At 39.9% G+C, this 18,215-nt stretch overlaps 1 protein-coding gene across 8 annotated transcripts in view; it reads right to left on the bottom strand.

Moving 5' to 3' along the window:
- Positions 1-18,215, bottom strand: part of KHDRBS2 (KH RNA binding domain containing, signal transduction associated 2) — a 347,577-nt gene that overhangs the window by 128,288 nt on the left and 201,074 nt on the right. For all 8 annotated transcript variants that reach the window (XR_003705800.2, XR_013392343.1, XR_013392344.1 and 5 more), the window contains exons 5-6: positions 5,312-5,439; positions 1,808-2,006 (exon numbers count right to left, since the gene is read on the bottom strand). Coding sequence is in view for 1 of the 8 variants with exons in the window: in XM_077926281.1 (XP_077782407.1) it covers positions 1,808-2,006; positions 5,312-5,439 (327 nt within the window). In the remaining 7 variants the exon portion in view is untranslated. The remainder of the gene's footprint in view (positions 1-1,807; positions 2,007-5,311; positions 5,440-18,215) is intronic.

The following is an 18,215-nucleotide window of genomic DNA, read 5'->3' as shown; positions in this document are numbered from 1 at the left end:
AAATTGTGCCCGCTACCCACGGACAAATTAGCTCTTCTTTCCGCCTCTCCTCCAACCCCAACCCCCACACATTCAATTCTTCAAGCACTTCACCTTGTAATTAATTCTTTCAAAGAAAATCCAATATTTAATTTTTATGGACATATTTTAAAGCCGATTTTGCGCCCCTCCCTCGCCTGTGCCCCTGGCGGGGGCCTTCCTCACCACCCCCTGGCTACAGCCCTGCTCCCAGCATTAGTACACTGTTGATGAGTTTATTACTGGGGAGCAAGGCCCATTAAAATCAACAGGGCATCCTGAGCTCTACAAAAATAAGGGCACCATCCAGCCTAAGTTAAGCACATGAAGTCCTATTGATTTCTGTTGGAAAGCTAAGCATGTGCTTAATTATAACTCCAATGGAAATCAATTGAACTTTAAAGTGTTTCGCTATGGTTGGATTGTATAAAAATATAAGGGATAAGCAGCTATTATGTTGGCAGGCTTTAAAACACATTGGTACCTTCGGTTTAAAACAAGAAAACAAACTGCTTCTACCAAGGAACTTCATGAAAAGCCTGCCTGACTAGGCAAAACTGGTTCAAGAGCTCCACTATGTTAGATGGATCCAATTCATCATATTCCAGATACTCAGAACTACCTATTGTCCATTAGAATCCACTGTCCCTCATATTAGGCTACTATATCAAGCCCAAGGTGAAAAAAATCTCAATGATTTGCTTTTCAAAAGGCTGCAAGCCTCATCTAGTGGTACCTCGGGTTACAAATGCTTCGGGTTACAAACACCTTGGGTTACAAATTCCGCTAACCCGGAAGTAGTACCTTGGGTTGTGAACTTTGCCCCAGGATGAGAACAGAAATTGTGCTTTGGCGGCACAGGAGGCCCCATTAGCGAAAGCGGGCCTCAGGTTAAGAATGGACCTCTGGAACGAATTAAGTTTGTATCCCGAGGTACCACTGGACACATTTTTCCTTCCTTCAAAAATTTATATGCTGCCTCTCAGTCTTGAAGATGTTCAGAGCTTACTTAAAAGCTTCGTAACTATTTCCTTGACTCTTTTTAAACACTGCAACAACATAAAACAAAAATGTGAATTCTTGGGGGGAAAACTTTGAAAGATTGATCTATTTGAGAGGGTGCTGAGAAAACTGAGTATTTATAATGTTAGACGAGCAATAGCAAAGAACTCATCCTCTCTAATTCTGGTTTTGGCAGAAATTATTTAAGACGACACCACATTTTATCTTATTTTTTTAAGGGTATGCTTTCCCCATCATGGGTTATCTATGCTGAAATTTTACAAGGTAGCACAGAAAAATAAAGACAAATGGAATAGTTTAACTGGGTGAACAATTAACAGCAGCCACTGATAAATCCTATTCTTTCATATATCAATTCACCATAGTTAATTTGCTTAACGCAGAATGCGGTCTATAATACCAAGAATCACTCCAAGGGGATCAGAACAGACAAACCTCACGTGGTGTCTGTACACCGGGAAGTGGCATTGGCATAGGACAAAACAGTTCACAACAGAATATACCTGTTTAAAATGAAAGGATACACTTAGGGATGGCCCAGCGCCACAATGATTGTCAAGATCATACTGTGCAAAAACTAGTACTGAAATCATACCACCAAATCCATCTCCATGGTACAAATTATACACTTCACATGCTTGTTTGTGTATCTGATGTGCAATTAACTTGCGAATCAGTGATTGTGAAGACATTAAATATAGCCAACATTTCAAAAAAATGTATTTCATTTCGTTCATTTGTTGTTATCAAGAAAACAGGTACTTACATATTCTTCATAGGGTTCATGTGCTGGCGGAGGGGGTGGCCTGTAACCTGGTACTGCTGGAACTCCTCTTGCTCGAGGGGTTGGGACCCCCCTGGCTACAGGGGGGACTGGGAGTACTCCACGCGTCGCAGGCGTTCCTCTTGGTACTTGAGCTCCTCGTCCAGGTGGTGGTGGAGGAGGAATTGCACTCCCACGACCCCTGAGAAGGAATAGAGAAATCTCATTAATGTGAAGACAAGCCCTTAATGCAAAGCTATAAAACAAGCATGGGGAACCTGTGGCCCTCCATATGTTGCTAGACTATGGCTTCCATCATGCTAGCAAGAGGTGATTAGAGTTGGAGTTTAACAACTCCACCCAGAGAGCCATAGGCTGAGCACACCTGAAACGAAATCTATCACACATTTTTAGGGTAAGCGTTAATCAATTTATATACGATGCAACAGATTACAGAAAATGAATTTGACAACCCCCCCCTCAAAGCACTCGTATCATCATTAAATTTTCAGCGCTGCTCGCATACTTGGTATTTGTTCGCCCTAGGTAGAACGATAGTGCCAACTGAAAGGTTTCATGGAATAAAGGCAGTTCAGCTGGGCTATGTTTAGATAGATGGGGAATGAACAAAGGAGGTGATGTTTGGAAGGAACATTGGTAGGTGACAGATATTAGCTGTTGGACAAGACCTTTCATCAACTATTTCCTCAAAGAATAACCTACATAATCTCTATATTATTGTCTTTGCTCAGCTGTGGTTTGTATGCCAGTTGTATCCCTTTACAGGATCAAGTAGATCAAAAGCAGAATCCAGATTGTCTAATGCCCTCCCCAAAGAGGTTCAGTCAGCTCCCTTTCTCTTGACTTTTTCAGCAGTCTTTTATTTCCATTTCGTTTTTGATCTGTGTTAACCTCCTGCTGGAGCAATGTATTTTTAATCTGACCCAGTTGCTTTATGCCCAACTCATGCTGTTGTTTTAACCATTTAATTGGCAAGTTACACTTGCTTTTATTTTGTTTTCTTTGTTTTCAATTTAGAAGACTCCCGAAAGTCATTTTGGGGGCCAGAAAATAGAGAAGATATTTTCTAAAATAAATAAATTGCGGTGTTTTGTGAGAAGAAAGTAAGGGAAGAATGCATCATAGAAAAGTAATTGTAGAATGACCAGTTCATTTCAGATTCAGGTAGGTAGCCGTGTTGGTCTGACGCAGTCAAAATATATTTTAAAAAATTAAAAAATTGTCCAGTAGCACCTTAGAGACCAACTAAGTTTGTTCTTGGTATAAGCTTTCGTGTACATGCACACGTCTTCAGATACACTGAAAGAGAAGTCACCAGACCCTTATATATAGTGGGAGGGTGGGGTGGGGTTTTTCTCAGGAGGGTACCTTGTGCTTCCAATTTTGTGACTTTGCAGAAACAGCATGTAGAATACTGACAAGTGTAATAAGTATTCTTATTTGTAGAAACATATATACAGTATCTTTTTCATATGCCTAGTCCCTTCATTAAGTGATGAATATTCCACCTATATTAATTAACAATCGTAAATTGGAATTATACTACAAGCAGGATTCAATAGGTTAATAATAATAATAATAATAATAATAATAATAATAATAATAATAATAATAATATAGCAAAATCTAATGCCTTTATAAATACAGAGATAAAGGGAGGTGGTCGAACTAGCCAAGGAAGGGTTTGTTTTGTAGGAACTTGATTTCAAACCACAGTGGGACTGAAGAATACAATTTAAGGAGACTAGATTCAAACAACCTGATTTGCTCATTCCAGCATTAATGAAAACTGACAGAGAATATTATTTTTCTCTATATAAATAGATCACTGGGAGGCAGGGTGATATCAGAGAGACAGGAGAATTAGGTAATCTCTAGAACAAAGAGAAATGAATTGCATTTAGTTAGAACAACAGTAGACGATTATTAACAACCATAGAAGTAATAAGATGGGTTAAGTAACATAACAAAATTTCAAATGAAAGTTCCTGGCTTTATTGAGAGGATTGTGCTTCCTATTCTTGCAATAATGAAGGGCTGAACTTAATAGGTCTATGTAGTTATGTACATGTAGGGAAGGATTGTGATCATACCTGCTAGCCTCACCTCCTGGGCATTCCCACTGCCCATACATTGGACCCCAGATCTACACATCTAAGGATTTTCACATGTAGTATAAACTGAACCATCTAAACCCTGCAAAACTGAAAGTAGAGACTGTACAGTTTATGCCTACATGTATTGAAATTTATGCATATAGGCTTCTGCGCAGATGTGATATCCAAAGCATGTGCCATGGGAGCAGGACTGGCAGGTGCAGCCACAATTGCTTATAAAGGTAGATGTCTACAAAGGGGCTATCTCATGATGGTTGAAAAGGCAAACTGAACCTAAAACTTAAAAAAACATGCAACCAGGATTCTTCCCATTCAATCTTTTAAAGCACTCGACCAAGAGCTTAAAATTACTTCGAGGTAATAGAAATAACGACAGACGGACAAACACTTATGGGGGCTTGCAAAATGTAAAATAAAGGTAATGAGTCAGTCTACCGCACACTGCCGCTTTATAAACTCAAGAGATCCATTTGTTAGCCCTGAACGTCTACTATTAAAATGCACCAGCAGTCAGTTAAGTCCTTCTATGGCAAATGGAATGACTCCTAAATTAATGTAACATGACATAAAAGTATTTTGTGAAATTGTAACTGGGCCTAGGAAAGGTTCCTTGAATTGCTTCTGATTCTGAGTACGACATTCGTAACTTATTTAAGGACCTAATTTAACAAAGCAGTTCTTTAAAGTCTCTGTGAAAAGCAAGCCCCTACCAAACAGGAAGGCTTTAAGTTGTATGGATTTAGCCAGGGGTGCTCAGTTCTGTTTACATATGGACCCCCAATCTGTCACTTAAAACCCTGGGACTTAAGCCATAACTAACTTGCATATTGGTCTGGAATTTAGTCACAGCAGTCATTAGTTCACTCTCAAACCTATTTTAAATTCCCTTGTATTTCAACCGCAGTTAGAAGTTCAGTGAGGTTTGTTTGAAAGAAAACATAGAAAGAAAACTCCCATTTCCCCCCCCTGTCAAGCTTTCTGACTGAGGAGTAGGGAACCTTGCATCTCCTTGTGAGCAACCTTCCAGCGACATATACTAGTGATGTGTGGTGCCAGATGTAAAAGTGGGCAAAAGAATGGACATGAATCTTACCTTTGCAGGGGAGGCTACATTCCAGCCATGCAAAAGCCATGCTAAAACCTCCACCCTCCTTGAAGGAAGCAAGAGGCAATATGTGTTCCAGAACACGTTCCAGACAGGCAGAAGCTCTTAAAGATAAGTGGCCCATGGAGGTCAATTTGGTCCCCAAGTCTGAGATTCTGCAGCTTATCCAAATTGTGGTCGATTTAAATAACACCATCTGTGCCTAGAGTCGCAGCTACTGTTTACCTGGTAACGTGGCTGTAAAGAAGAGCAAACGCAACTGACCTTGAAGGGGCTGCAGGAGGAACCCGGATCCCTCTTCCCCGCATGGCTCGTCCACGAGCTGACTCTTCCGAACCATTTAGATATGATAATTCTCTCAATTGCTCTTGACGGATTTCATCATTATAGTCCTGGAAAAGAGTAGGCAGAAGAACATCCTGTCATCTGTATAACTTGGGTCACTTTTGATTTCAAAATAATTGGAGATACGTACATACATATATATATATATATATATAGGCTTAAATGAATCTGTTTTTTATAAGAAGAGTGTTTTCTTTCGTTCTTGGGGGAAAAAACCCTAAATATTTTACATGGATACATTATTCAAATATATGCAGTGCACTATGAACCAATAAAAGTTATTGCATATCACATTATACAAAAATGGAGTGTACAAAAATGGAGAGTACAGATCATACCAAGGAGCTTATACACATTTAGAGTATGCACATATGCCTCAGTGCAAATAGGAACTTCTATGTGCAAAGGCTGGTAGTGGACGTAGTGTCAGTAGGTATGATCCTATGCCTCCCCTTCTCCTTTAGAACACTCCTTTACGAAGCTGTCACTTGGACCTAGGAGAAAGCCTAATCTATACTGTGAAAGAACTAACAGGATATTTTAGTAGCAATGAACCTAATGATCTTTGACCATTTGTGTCTTCAAATAATCGTCTTCATCACAGAGCCGCAAATGTCTTCAAAATGGGAGTTTCTGCCTTCAAGCCTTAAAAACTGCATTAATTTGGAAAATATTACACAGTGAAGTCGCATGAGGCACAGCCTTCCAAATAAAATCTCAGTGCACTAATTCCAGAGCACTCTGTGTGCTTCTTCTGAACCAGTAAGCAGAAGAACTGAACCAATGTTTCTTCTGAATCTGATAACAGAATTACATAAGATGCCCACCAGAGAAAATGTGTAGTAATTCTACAGCAGTCATTTTAAAAAAATGTGCATTAGCACCACTCTCTTATGTCTGCTGCTGTACTGTAAAGACTCTAATGCATTTGGTGGCTTTCAGGTAGGAAAACAGCACACCAGATTAATTAAGCCTTCCAAAGAGGAGGAGGGGGGGAAATTCCTCTTTGCAACCTCTAAGTAATGACAAAGAAAGCAAAGAGAGAGAAAGCTCCAGTGGCAGAAAGACCAGTCTGGTTTCAAAAGCGACACCTATGTTGCATTAAGGGGGGAAAAAGGCACCACAGTCATTTGTTTACACAGCACTGTGGCTTACAGTGACAGTTTGCTATAGATTTGTAATAGCACTACCTACACAGTTATAAAAAAGGAGAAAAGTGTATATCAAAGTGGTTTCATTTTGCCGTAATCACAAAAAGACAGGGGAATATTCTCTGATGTATTGAGCCCCAAGGCATGCTACTAGAAAGGCATCCCAAAGGGCTTTTTAGCTTATATGTGATGTTTCTGCACACAGAATTCTTCCTTTGAGCTATCATTCCCCATGGGTTTTATCCCATGTTATTTGTTCTTCATAATTAGGAGAGGTTTAATTCTAATATCAAACTAAGAGCTGGCCTGCACATTTTGCTTATCAAAGAGAAATGCCTTCACATTAGTTCCCATTCCTGCCTATAGCTGCAGTAAACAAATCTTCTGTCCTATGAAATGGGGAATCTGATGAAGAGCTGGCATGGAGATATCCAATGCTGTGAGGGAACAAAATGAAGTACCACAGAAATCAAGAAGTACAGCTGACAACAGGCTTCTCTCAGTCCACAGACGTAGAGGTGTCATTGAGAAACTTGGTATTTCTGGATGTTTTATGTGAGGCTCTGCGATAATGAGATCTAGTAACACCAAATAAGAAGACAGAAAGTGTGCCACCTATAATAGTTATGGAACCTTGTCTCTGTTGGGAACTTATTTAGGGACCAAGCCATTTAGAATTCAGGTCACTGAATATGTGACCTCTGATCTCCTTGAGGAAGAATTGAAAGAAGTCAGTGGACCAGCCTTCCACTGGAAAACTAGATTGCCTCCAGCTTCCAGAGAAGGTTGAGGGGTTGTTTTTAAAAAAACAAACAAGTCAGTCTTAACAAGGAGAAATATCAGAGACAGGTACAACACAAAAGCTAACGCCCCAAAACCTAACATAGCAGAGCCTTTCCAAACTCCCTTCTTGCTGTACTCAAACCTTGCTTTAAACTGCCTTTCTCCCCCACTCCAGTGCCATTGCTAGATTTACCACATGTTGCATAAGGTTAGTTTTGAGGATCTGATCAAAGACTTAGCAATTAGAAAAAGTAGGATATTATTTTTCAAATATAAATAAAGTGGAAGTATACAAAAATAAACATTATTTTCCATCTTACTGTGGGTTTTTATTTCATCTTGAAAAATATTTTTTTAATGGTTTATTATTCTTTATATTTTGAATTACATATTTGGGGGCCTCAAAATCTTTTAAGTGCTTAGGGCTTCTAAAGCTCTTAATTTGGCCCAACTCCCACCCACAACCTCCCACCGAAAGGACGATATCTCTCCCACCCCCACCTTGTTTTTCTTTCTTTGTCTCATCTGCCAGAAAAAGTGCCCCCCCCCCTCAGTGCCAGGGAGAAGAAGGACCCCCAACAGGTTATGCCCTCTACTATTGCCCTTCTCTCAAGGTGACCCATTTGGCTCTGAGGTGGATTCCTGCAAGGGTCAGCTACCAAGTCTCAGCCCAGTCCACGTGTCTCTTGCACTCCCAGTGACTCTGTCAGTATAGTATGACAACAGATCAGTGTAACTATTATATAGTGAGAAATGCATTTTATGATTTATTTATTTTTACTTTTATAAGCTTTGGTATCTCTGAGTGTACTGGTTTAGGTTTTTTTAGTTTTTAGAAATATATAATTAGGCTTTTACAATTTGTGACCCAACAAGAGAATACAGGCCAATATCAATGCATTGTGTCAGCAATTTTATCCTGCCCTTCCTGCTTTTAGTAACTCCCAGAAAGCAGCAAAAATGGGTGAAACTGAGAGAGTTCCCTGCATGCTGGTAGGATAACAAGGTCTTATTTAAAAAGAACTGGTTAAATACACTATTTGAACTGTCAATCTATTTATAGTGGGAATAACAAAGAAAGACAACTGTATGCAAACAGAGAAAGAGAAAAAGAGAGTGTGTGTGTGTAGTTATGGAGTTGAAATATTTCATTTTTATAATTGCAAACATTTATCATATGTGCTCTATTTGGCATGTAATGAAACTGCAATCTTCTAAACCTGAAGTCTGCAATTTTAGATTACAAAGCTCACTCCAACTCTTTCATTAATCTGGAAGGCAACATTAAATGAATCTTTCATAACTATTACGAGTCATACTAGAAATGGAGCTGCATTTCTGAAGGCAGCTGAATGCAGAGCCTTGCACTGGAGCTGGATGCGGTGCTCCTAAGACTTCCAATAACACAGAGATTGCAAGTCTGATGGAAGCTACACAGGAATAGCAATGAAGACAGAAAATGTGCCATAGAATTTGGTATGAGCAAACACTGGGTCGTTTGCACAAGCTCAAACACAAGCTTCTTTCTCTAATGTGTTAAGCTACATCCTCAAAGCGATCAATTATGGACGGTTCAAGTTAACGAACAGTAGTTAGTTCGCTGGGTAGAAAGAAGTCGACAGCACAGTTTTCAAGGGTGCACTTTACAGCAGTCGGTGCTCCTATGCAGTCTCTTTCCATGGGTTTCCTCCAGACTTGCCCATTCTTGCCCATACAGTGGTACCTCGGGTAAAGAACTTAATTCATTCCGGAGGTCCATTCTTAACCTGAAACTGTTCTTAACTTGAGGTACCACTTTAGCTAATGGGGCCTCCCGCTGCCACCGCACGATTTCTGTTCGCATCCTGAGGTAAAGTTCTTAACCTGAGGTACTATTTCTGGGTTAGCAGAGTCTGCAACCTGAAGCGTCTGTAACCCGAGGTACCACTGTACAGTTGCTCCCAGTGAGTTTTTTTCCTATAAAAATAGGTGCCGGTACTCACCATGAAGTTGTTACAGTAAGTGCCACAGTTTTCAACAACCAAAAAGGGGGTGCTGGTACTGCATACCCTTGAGTACTCCCAGAAAAAAACAACTGGTTGCTCCCTTGTATTCTTATGCATAGAAAGGAAAACACACACACACACACTCTGAATCAAGTGAGACTCAAGCATATTAATTGGAGAGGGTGTCTGTGAGAACCACTTATAATGCTCAAACCACACCCACACCCACACCCACACACCTGTTAGTCTTTAAAGTGCCACATGACAGAGGTGTGCAGGCAATTAGGTTCAGGGTTTCTTTGCTGACTAAGTAAAATGGATTCACTTTCCTCTTTGGAGGAGGCTGTCCCTTGCACTTTCTTACCTTAAGAGATGATCCAGTGGTTTGTATTATTGTACATTTTCTAAAAACTCTGTCACTTCACAGTTTCCGCTGCCCTGTGCCAGCCCTTACAAGCCATTTTTGTGGGCCATAAGCCTCCAAAATCAGCCTTACATTACAATGCTGCATAGTAGAATGTTGCCTGTGAAGTTTTGAACAGCTCTGCTTTGTTGATTTAAGTAGAGCCACATAGGGTTTTTTAAAAATGCAATTTATTTATTTTTTAAAATCCTGCACTGCAAAGCTAAGTGAACATGAAAATTCATAGATCTTCAGTGCTTTGAAGCCTGCTCTCTTGCAGAGCCCCTGGACCTTAAGAAACATGCATATACAGCTATTCTGTACAAAAAGTATAGAAAAAACAGCAACAGAGCCCTTTGTGACTTTATAAGGGTCTTGCTTGCAATTGGGATAGTGACAAAATATAAAATGGAAAGTAGACCAAGACATTCAGTAGTAGAAAAAATGGGCTTCACATTCTGCTAGTTCCACATACTGTTTCCTTTGTGCTGTCGGGGTTTCAATACTTTTCCTGCTCCTTTTTTCCTATTGCTTGTGGTGGATGTTTTACTTTGGTTGCTTTTAATTGTTTTATTTTGCTATAAACTGCCCCATATACAATTGTAGGTGCTGATGACTATGCCACCAAAAAAGGCCCTGCTGTCAGTGCACTGTTTTTAAATTTTAAATTGGAAGTATATCTGAAATTGTAAGTGGCTGAGTGGCATCATCCACATTTTCAAAGCTCAAGGCACAGAGAAGGGATCTAAGCAAGTCTGTTCTTTGCTGTGATTCAGCTGAATGCATGTCAGATTTGAAATGCAAGTTCAAGTGCATCTCCTTTTGAAAGCGATACCGTGCAGATAAACATCTTATCAGAATTTGCATTAAAACATTGATGTTATTTACCTGTAGTGTATTGCTTTGAAAGGGAAACATACAGTTCAATGCAATTGCATTGATTGGAGGTTTTGTGAATCATCAAAAGGTTGAGGCTAGAACCCTTCTTCCTCCCCCTGCCCTCAGTTTTTATAACGGTAACATTTTCAAGTTTCATTGAAACCTCCCAATGGAAAAGAGAAAGAGAGGTCTGGGACAATGCAAACCTTGATGCTTTAATGCTAAACACTGTGTGGGTGTTGTTTTTTGAGATTGTGATCATGCACACAAGCAGCTCAATATTCCATTTAGATAATGAAAAGCATACATAAGCATAAGTGGACAGCTATGTTTAGAGCCTCACTTAACTTCCTACTCATGCGCATTTATGCTCTCTGTTATCTGCTCTCTCATTTATGCTCTCTGTTAACTTTAGATTCTACCTGAAACTAACTGAAACATTTCTAACTGAAACATTGAGAGAGCCATGCTCATTATCACATCCAGTTCTGGAGTTTCGTGCACGCAATGAACTTGCACATAAGCATAGCTGGAAGCAAAAAAGATTCATGAGAATAAATTGCAGAGATGGAAAGCTCTGGCAAGAACAAGTTGTGTATACACATTGTTATTCCTAAAGTATGGCTATCCAAACCAGAGGAATGGCAGAGAGGCAAATGCATAGATGCCGCTCTGTAACATGGACAATATATATCAAGTACAGATGGAAATTTGGAGAAGACATTTGAAAGTATCTCTACATGTGAATAGGTTTTTATTAACATACACAGTGCTACCTCTGGTTACGAACTTAATTCGTTCCGGAGGTCCATTCTTAAGCTGAAACTGTTCGTATCCTGAGGCGCGCTTTTGCTAATGGGGCCTCCTGCTGGGCAAAGTTTACAACCAGGAGCAGTTACTTCCGGGTTAGTGGAGCTCGTAACCTGAAGCGTTAGTAACCAGATGCATTCATAACCAGAGGTACCACTGTACATTCTCCTTAAAATGAAACAGTTATTCTGCTGAAAACTGTTTTAAAATTATGGATATAATATATGATATCAATCCTACGCACGAATACTCAGAATGAAGTCCTGCTGTGTTCAGTTGAGTTTACTCCCAAGTAAGGTAGAGGAATAAGGTTAAGGTAAAATAAGGTAAGTGTATTTACATGCATGTATGGGTGTGTGTGTGTGTTTGAAAACGGACACTTCACTAGTCACTGCACATATGAAAATCTTAATTTCCTTCATTCAAATCCACTGCTTAAGTATGAATTATTGTCTGTTGCAATGTTAAGCTCAATAGTCTCTCATGTAGTAGCCGGAAAATGAATGAACTTCGCATGCATGCCGGTGAAGAATAAATGACTTGACAAAACTGAACTTCATTTTCACATTTCAAACAGTTAAGACAATCAATCTAACTAGAACAAGCAATGAAAAGTTTGTAAGAATGCACCATCTTGTTACCTTTTTTTTTGTTTTGACCGGGGTGTGTGTGTGTGTTTACCTACTTGTAGTCATTTCTTTCACCATAGAGATCAATAGGGCCATTCTGAATCAATGCTATGGTGATAAGTTAAAACTCCAGGTGCTGCAATTTTAATAGCTACAGAGGGTTTATAGTATAAAATGGTAAGTACCGGTACCCAGATACCTGGGATGTTTGGGGAGTATGGAGAGGTATATTACCTCTGGTGGGGGACATGTCATGCTCCTCCTGGGGTAGTTTCTCCAGCTGTGGTCCTGTCCCCCGTCCCCCCGCACTCAGTTCTCACCTGTGGCTCCTAGAAGCTGTCAGCGTGTGACAACGGCACATTCTGAGAAACGGCTTCAACTGGCAGGCTAAATAAACTAGGCGACAGTAGCCAATGGGTCTCAAAGCCTCAGTGAGTTAAGAACTTCCTCTTTTATGTGAAGACTGGGTCTAGTGGATTGAGTGGACAAGAATAATAGTGGGTCCAATGGTCAAAAAGGTGTTTTCTGCATGTGCTGTAAGGAGACGTGAGGGGCAGATGGGGCGCATCCAGAGATCTGCTGTTAGTCAGTGTGCAGTATACTGAGATAGGTGGACAAATGGTCTTACTCAGTACAAGGCAGAGTCTGGTGTTCATACTGTAAATATGTTCATTTATGTGTTGGTAGAGCTAAAGAAGTCTGGATGGAATGGCTCAGTGAAGTGGCGGGAACTGTAAGACCACCACTTCCTATAGGCAACAGTGCCACTGCTGACAAACTCAGTTAGCGGTGAGGAGGAGGAGCAGTCTCATAGTAGAATCAGAGTTAGTTATCTAGTCCAGCTTCCTGCTGGCGGAGGAAACTGACTGCTACAGCATACTGATAGATGATAACCCAACTCTGCTTAAATCTTCTAACAAAGGATAGTTCAGCACCTTTGAAAGCAGTCTGTTCCACTGTCAAACAGCTCGTACATTCAGAAAGTTCTTCCTATTTGTTTACTTAGAATATAGATAACTTATATACCACTTGACTTTTTAGAGATAAATCTCTAAGCAGCTTACAAGCATCACAAAATATTACAAATAAAAATCAGAATAACAAATACACTATTAAAAAGGAAACCACCCGTAAGTTGAAACAACACAGTTGACAGCTGAATAGTATAATCCCCCTAAACCTCAAAAAAGGACTGAAGGGGGGGGGGTGAGATCAAAATGAATCACTTTTGGGAAGGTATCACAAAAAATTTAATCTAAACACATTTGGGTCTGACCCTAACTTCTAGAGCAAGAGAAAACAAATCTGGTCCATAATTGATGTGACAGCCTTTCAAACATTTGAAGATAGCTATCCTATGACCACAATATATCTAAATGAGTACCCGAGAGTGGGGGGCAGTTGTTGTGTGTTGATTCCAAGCAGTCTACAACCAGGTGACATCCCAGTGCAATAAATAGAGCCCTCTTTGCTGTACATCTTAAGGAAAACCAGTATCTCGTTTTTATTTTGTTTATTGTTGGCAGCACAATAAATCTAAAATGTGCAAGAAAGGCAACAATACGTGCCCATTATCTCTAGGCAGTTTGCAGGCTGAATGAGAATGTCTTCCAGGTAACAGAAGCCCAGAAATGTCTACTGGCAGAGTGCAGAGAGGCATAAACCATGATCATGAATACCTCCTTCTGAGGTTAAATGACAGCTGAGGGAAATCTGTCAGTGTGCCACGGACAAGGCTAGCCAAATATAGATGTCATTTTTCTCTTTCAATGTGCTCAATTAAATCTGTCTGGCATCGTCGGCTGGGGGTGGAGGGTAGGGTGGAGGGTGCTGAATGTTCCAATGCACCGGCAGAGAGGGGGGAAAGGTCTCACTCCCTAAAAGCTAAAGAGGGCTTACTGCATTGTGTTTCTGAACACTGCTGCATTGTACTGACAGCCAGAAAGTCTAATTCTAGTGTGTGTAAGTGTGTGTGTGTGTGTAATGAAAAATAGTTTTATAACCTGTTCTGTCCAGATGGTATCTTATGATGGATAAATTAAATAGGATTCATTAAAAAAAAAAATGGAAATGCCACTTCTCTAGATTGTGATTGTTGTTCGAGCTCCAAACCACCACAAGCACTATTTTGTGCACTTCCTGCAGAATAAATAGCACTTAATTAAATGGGGCCTACTTTTGAGTAAACAACTCATAGAATCAGGCTACTCACATGTAGGATCAAAATTAGATGAATAGGAGAGAAACTGCTGGCTTCCATCAGAATATTGATGGAAACATATTCTAGTTTCTGCAATCTATCAGTAGCCTTATATGTACACAAATTGGGATGTGGTTTAGGGTAAGGGGAGAGGAATGGACAAATGAGATGAGTTAGTATTCCAAAAAATGAAGAAATACACCAGGGAAAAATCATTTGTTCATGAATAAGTAATGCATTCATTGTGCTTTGATGACAATTGGTATACTAATTTAACTGTTTTATGAGGGAACTTGCTGCTTTGTTCCAGTCTATCTCCCCCTCTTGTATACTGTATAGTGCTGTGATCTAAATTGCTAAGCCATTTAACAGCAAGTGCTGATGTGGAAAATTTAATATATTACTCTGATGGAAACTATGGCATGGGCACCCTTTTGGATATTGCAAACTGTCTCCTAAAACAGATGTTGGGTAATGAATTTCCTGGATTAAGGCAGCCAACTGTTGAAACACTTATAGTAAGTTAGTTTAGTAGGTGTAAATGTTGATAACCTACATTATTTATATTTAAGATGCTATTCTCAAGAAGTTTTAAAGAACCTGGAGCCACAGCAACACATTCCACTAGTGTAATAGGGCATTTTGCTGCTTTTTCCTTCCATGTGCCACCCCAATAAAGACTAGGGGGGGTCAGGACAGTGTGGCAGAGAGGAGAAATAATTCCATCTGGCAAGCAAGAATGTTAGTACTGATTAAACTACTGCATTAGTGTGACATTAAATTCCAGCCAATGTGTGAGCCCTTGTTTCTAAATTTGGGTAAGGTGTGCATTTTCAGCCCTGAAGAAAGAACTTTATAGCTTTGTGAAGTTCAGTAGTTCCCTCCCAGCTACTTCCTTCAACAAATCAAGTAGGCCCAATGTTTAAATAAAAGATTGCTTATAAAGAGAGTGCCAAATGTTAGATAGCTATCAAAGCCTCTAAAAATTCCAGAGCACGAAATAAACCTTTCAACATAATAAAAAAGCAGAAAACACATCCCTTTTGGAGGAAGGGGGGAGATGCAGCGCTGTCCCTCTGCTTAAGTTGCTATAGCTTGAATAATACAAAATTCATTTTTCTTAGAGCGTCATGGGTAGTGAAAGATAAATTAGTTCGAGGAGTTCAAGGTGCTACAGCAGCCTTTAAACTTCAATGCCTTTAGGCAAACTTAAATGCCAGATGATTTCTTTAGAAGAAAGTTAAGAGTCACAGCAGCACATTTTTTATATACCTTTATAAATGCACTTCTATATTAAAGGTTTTCCCAGCTATACTTACAAAATGCTAATTTTAGGACCACAACTGCAACAGTAACTTGCTGATTATCAGAAATTGATATTGTTGATCCATATGACTATAAAGAGACTGGACCTATGTCCTCAAGGCAATCCATTTAGGTGTAAACTTTCATAGGCTGAATAATTTATTTATTATTTTGACAGTTTTGTATACTGCTTAATTACAGTTGTCTCTAGAGACTTCCTACAAGGAAATAATGAGTTAAAACAATAAACAAATAATTCAATTGAAAAAGATTTTTTAAAGTCTTCAGCATTTGCTGGAAGCTCAACTGGGAGGGGAACTGTCTGACCTCAACTGGAAAGGCGTTCCATAAAATTTGGCCTACGATACTGGATGCACAGCTCCTGGTGCACCACTAATAGTGACTCCCCTGAAGACCACAGTGATCAGATATATGGGAGAGCAGGGATCTAAGGTATCAGGTGGTTCCTGAAGCATCCCTAATCCAAGTTGTTAAGGGCACTGAATAATCAATGCAAGAACTTTTAACCTGGCCCAATAGCATATAGGCTGCCAGTACAAGCTTTTGAGTGCTGAAGCTATGTGCTAGTGAAATTCTGTTCACATCAACAGAATAGCCACAGCATTTTGCCGCAGCATTTTGCACCAGCTGGCATCTCCAGATCTGGTCGCAGGGTAGCTCCACACAGAGTTAATAGCAACCATCAAGAGTGTTTGCACTTTGGTAGCTTTAGCAGAGGGGCAGTTCAAAATGGTTTTACTGTATGTACAATTTGTCACAGCTTTCAGTCCCCCCCCAAACTCTCTATCCCTGATGTATGCTAGTCTGCATTGATAAAATATTGCAGAAAAGCACCTTTGATGTGATCATCTGTAGGATTGCCTCACAATTCTTCTGCAGTATTCTACTGATGTGCACATTTAAAACACCTCATAAAGAGAATATTGATAGTTCTTGTAGAGTCATATCAAATTTGCTTGTTTATCATGCTATACCAATTCAGACAAGTGCATCAGTAAAACACTGCAGAACAAGAATCATGAAGTAATAATGCATACCCAGTTACTTTTACAGCGTTTCATCAGTAACAGAGAAAAAGAAGACATAAATGAACATAAAGTTTCATCATTGTGCGTTTGTCCAACATTTGGAAATTAAAAAAGGAACAATGGATAATTCCTGATGCTTGGTTCTACTTCAGAAACAAGCCCAGGTAATTCAGTACAATGGTGCCCTGCAAGACGAATGCCTCGCAAGACGAAAAACCCGCTAGACGAAAGGGTTTTCCGTTTTTCGATGCGCTTCGCAAGACGATTTTCCCTATGGGCTTGCTTCACAAGACGGAAACGTCTTGCGAGTCTTGCGATTTTTTTCGCTCCCCCCCTTTTTCTAAGCCGCTAATAGCCTTTTAGCCGCTAAGCCGCTAAGCCGCTAATAGCCTTTTAGCCGCTAAGCCGCTAAGCCTTTAATAGCCACTAAGCCGCTAATAGCCTTTTAGCCGCTAAGCCGCTAAACCGCTAATAGCGCTAAGCCGCTAAGCCGCTATTAGGGTTGCTTTGCAAGACGAAAAAACTGCTAGACAAAGAGACTCGCAGAACGGATTATTTTCGTCTTGTGAGGCACCACTGTATTCTAAAATTCAGATGAAGAGAATTTCAGAACCATGAAATACTTCATTTGTTTTCCTCAGTTTTCTTTTCTATTATTATTATTATTATTATTATTATTATTATTATTATTATTATTATAAAAACAAACTTCCTAAGTTACCAGCCAGTAACTGGACTAAGGCTGCAATACCCAGTGACCTGTAAGCCAATCCTTTTGAGCACAAAAGAGCTGAGATTTGAGGAGGCATGTACAGTGGAACCTCGGGTTACAGACGTAATCTGTGACAGAGGCACGTCTGCAACCCGCAGAGTTCACATCCTGAAGCGCCATGTCTGCACAGGCGCGATCCAGTGCTTCTGCACATGCATAAAGCGTGATTTAGCACTTCTGCGCATGCGGCGAAACCCGGAAGTAACCCATTCCGGTACTTCCGAGTTTCCCGCAGTCCGTAACCCGAAAACACGTAACCTGAAGTGTCCATAACACGAGGTGTGACTGTATAGCAGCATACTGTAAAACTTTAAAGCAAAGATATTGATTCGGCTCTTCAGTCAAACATCAACTGTACAGAAAATCTTTCCTAGAATATCATTGATTAGCTAGCATAAAAGTAAATGGTGCTTGGGGCACACGCAGTGTATGTTAAATAGAGGATACAATTCCAAACTTCTGATATTTTAGTCTGGCATCCCGATTCTATAAATTGCTGTAAACTGTAGTGACATTTTTATTGATTTTATAAATTAAAACAAATATATCTATTCTGCCCATGGATAGAATAGTAATCTGCATAGCTGCCACTGAACAGCCTTTTTGTGTCTGTCTCAGGAAACATCTATGTCTTTACAAGGGAAGAAAAGTACCTTCCCTCCCATTGCAGTTGCTGTTGCCATTGCTGTGGCTCTTGTTGGGTGCAAAGTTTCTTCATGGGATGCTGAGTAAGATAAGGCAAATATATCTTGCGTCTTTACAGCTAGACCACATTTCATAACTGCCTTGCTTCATACAACTTCCATGCTTTGGTGAGGAGAAAGGGAAAGAAAAACAAGTGCTGGAGCAAGATTCCT

This window comes from Podarcis muralis, chromosome 3 (assembly GCF_964188315.1).
Source record: "Podarcis muralis chromosome 3, rPodMur119.hap1.1, whole genome shotgun sequence".
Classification (NCBI taxonomy): domain Eukaryota; kingdom Metazoa; phylum Chordata; class Lepidosauria; order Squamata; family Lacertidae; genus Podarcis; species Podarcis muralis.
Note: the sequence above shows the minus strand (reverse complement) of the source record. Positions and strands in the feature narration are given on the sequence as shown.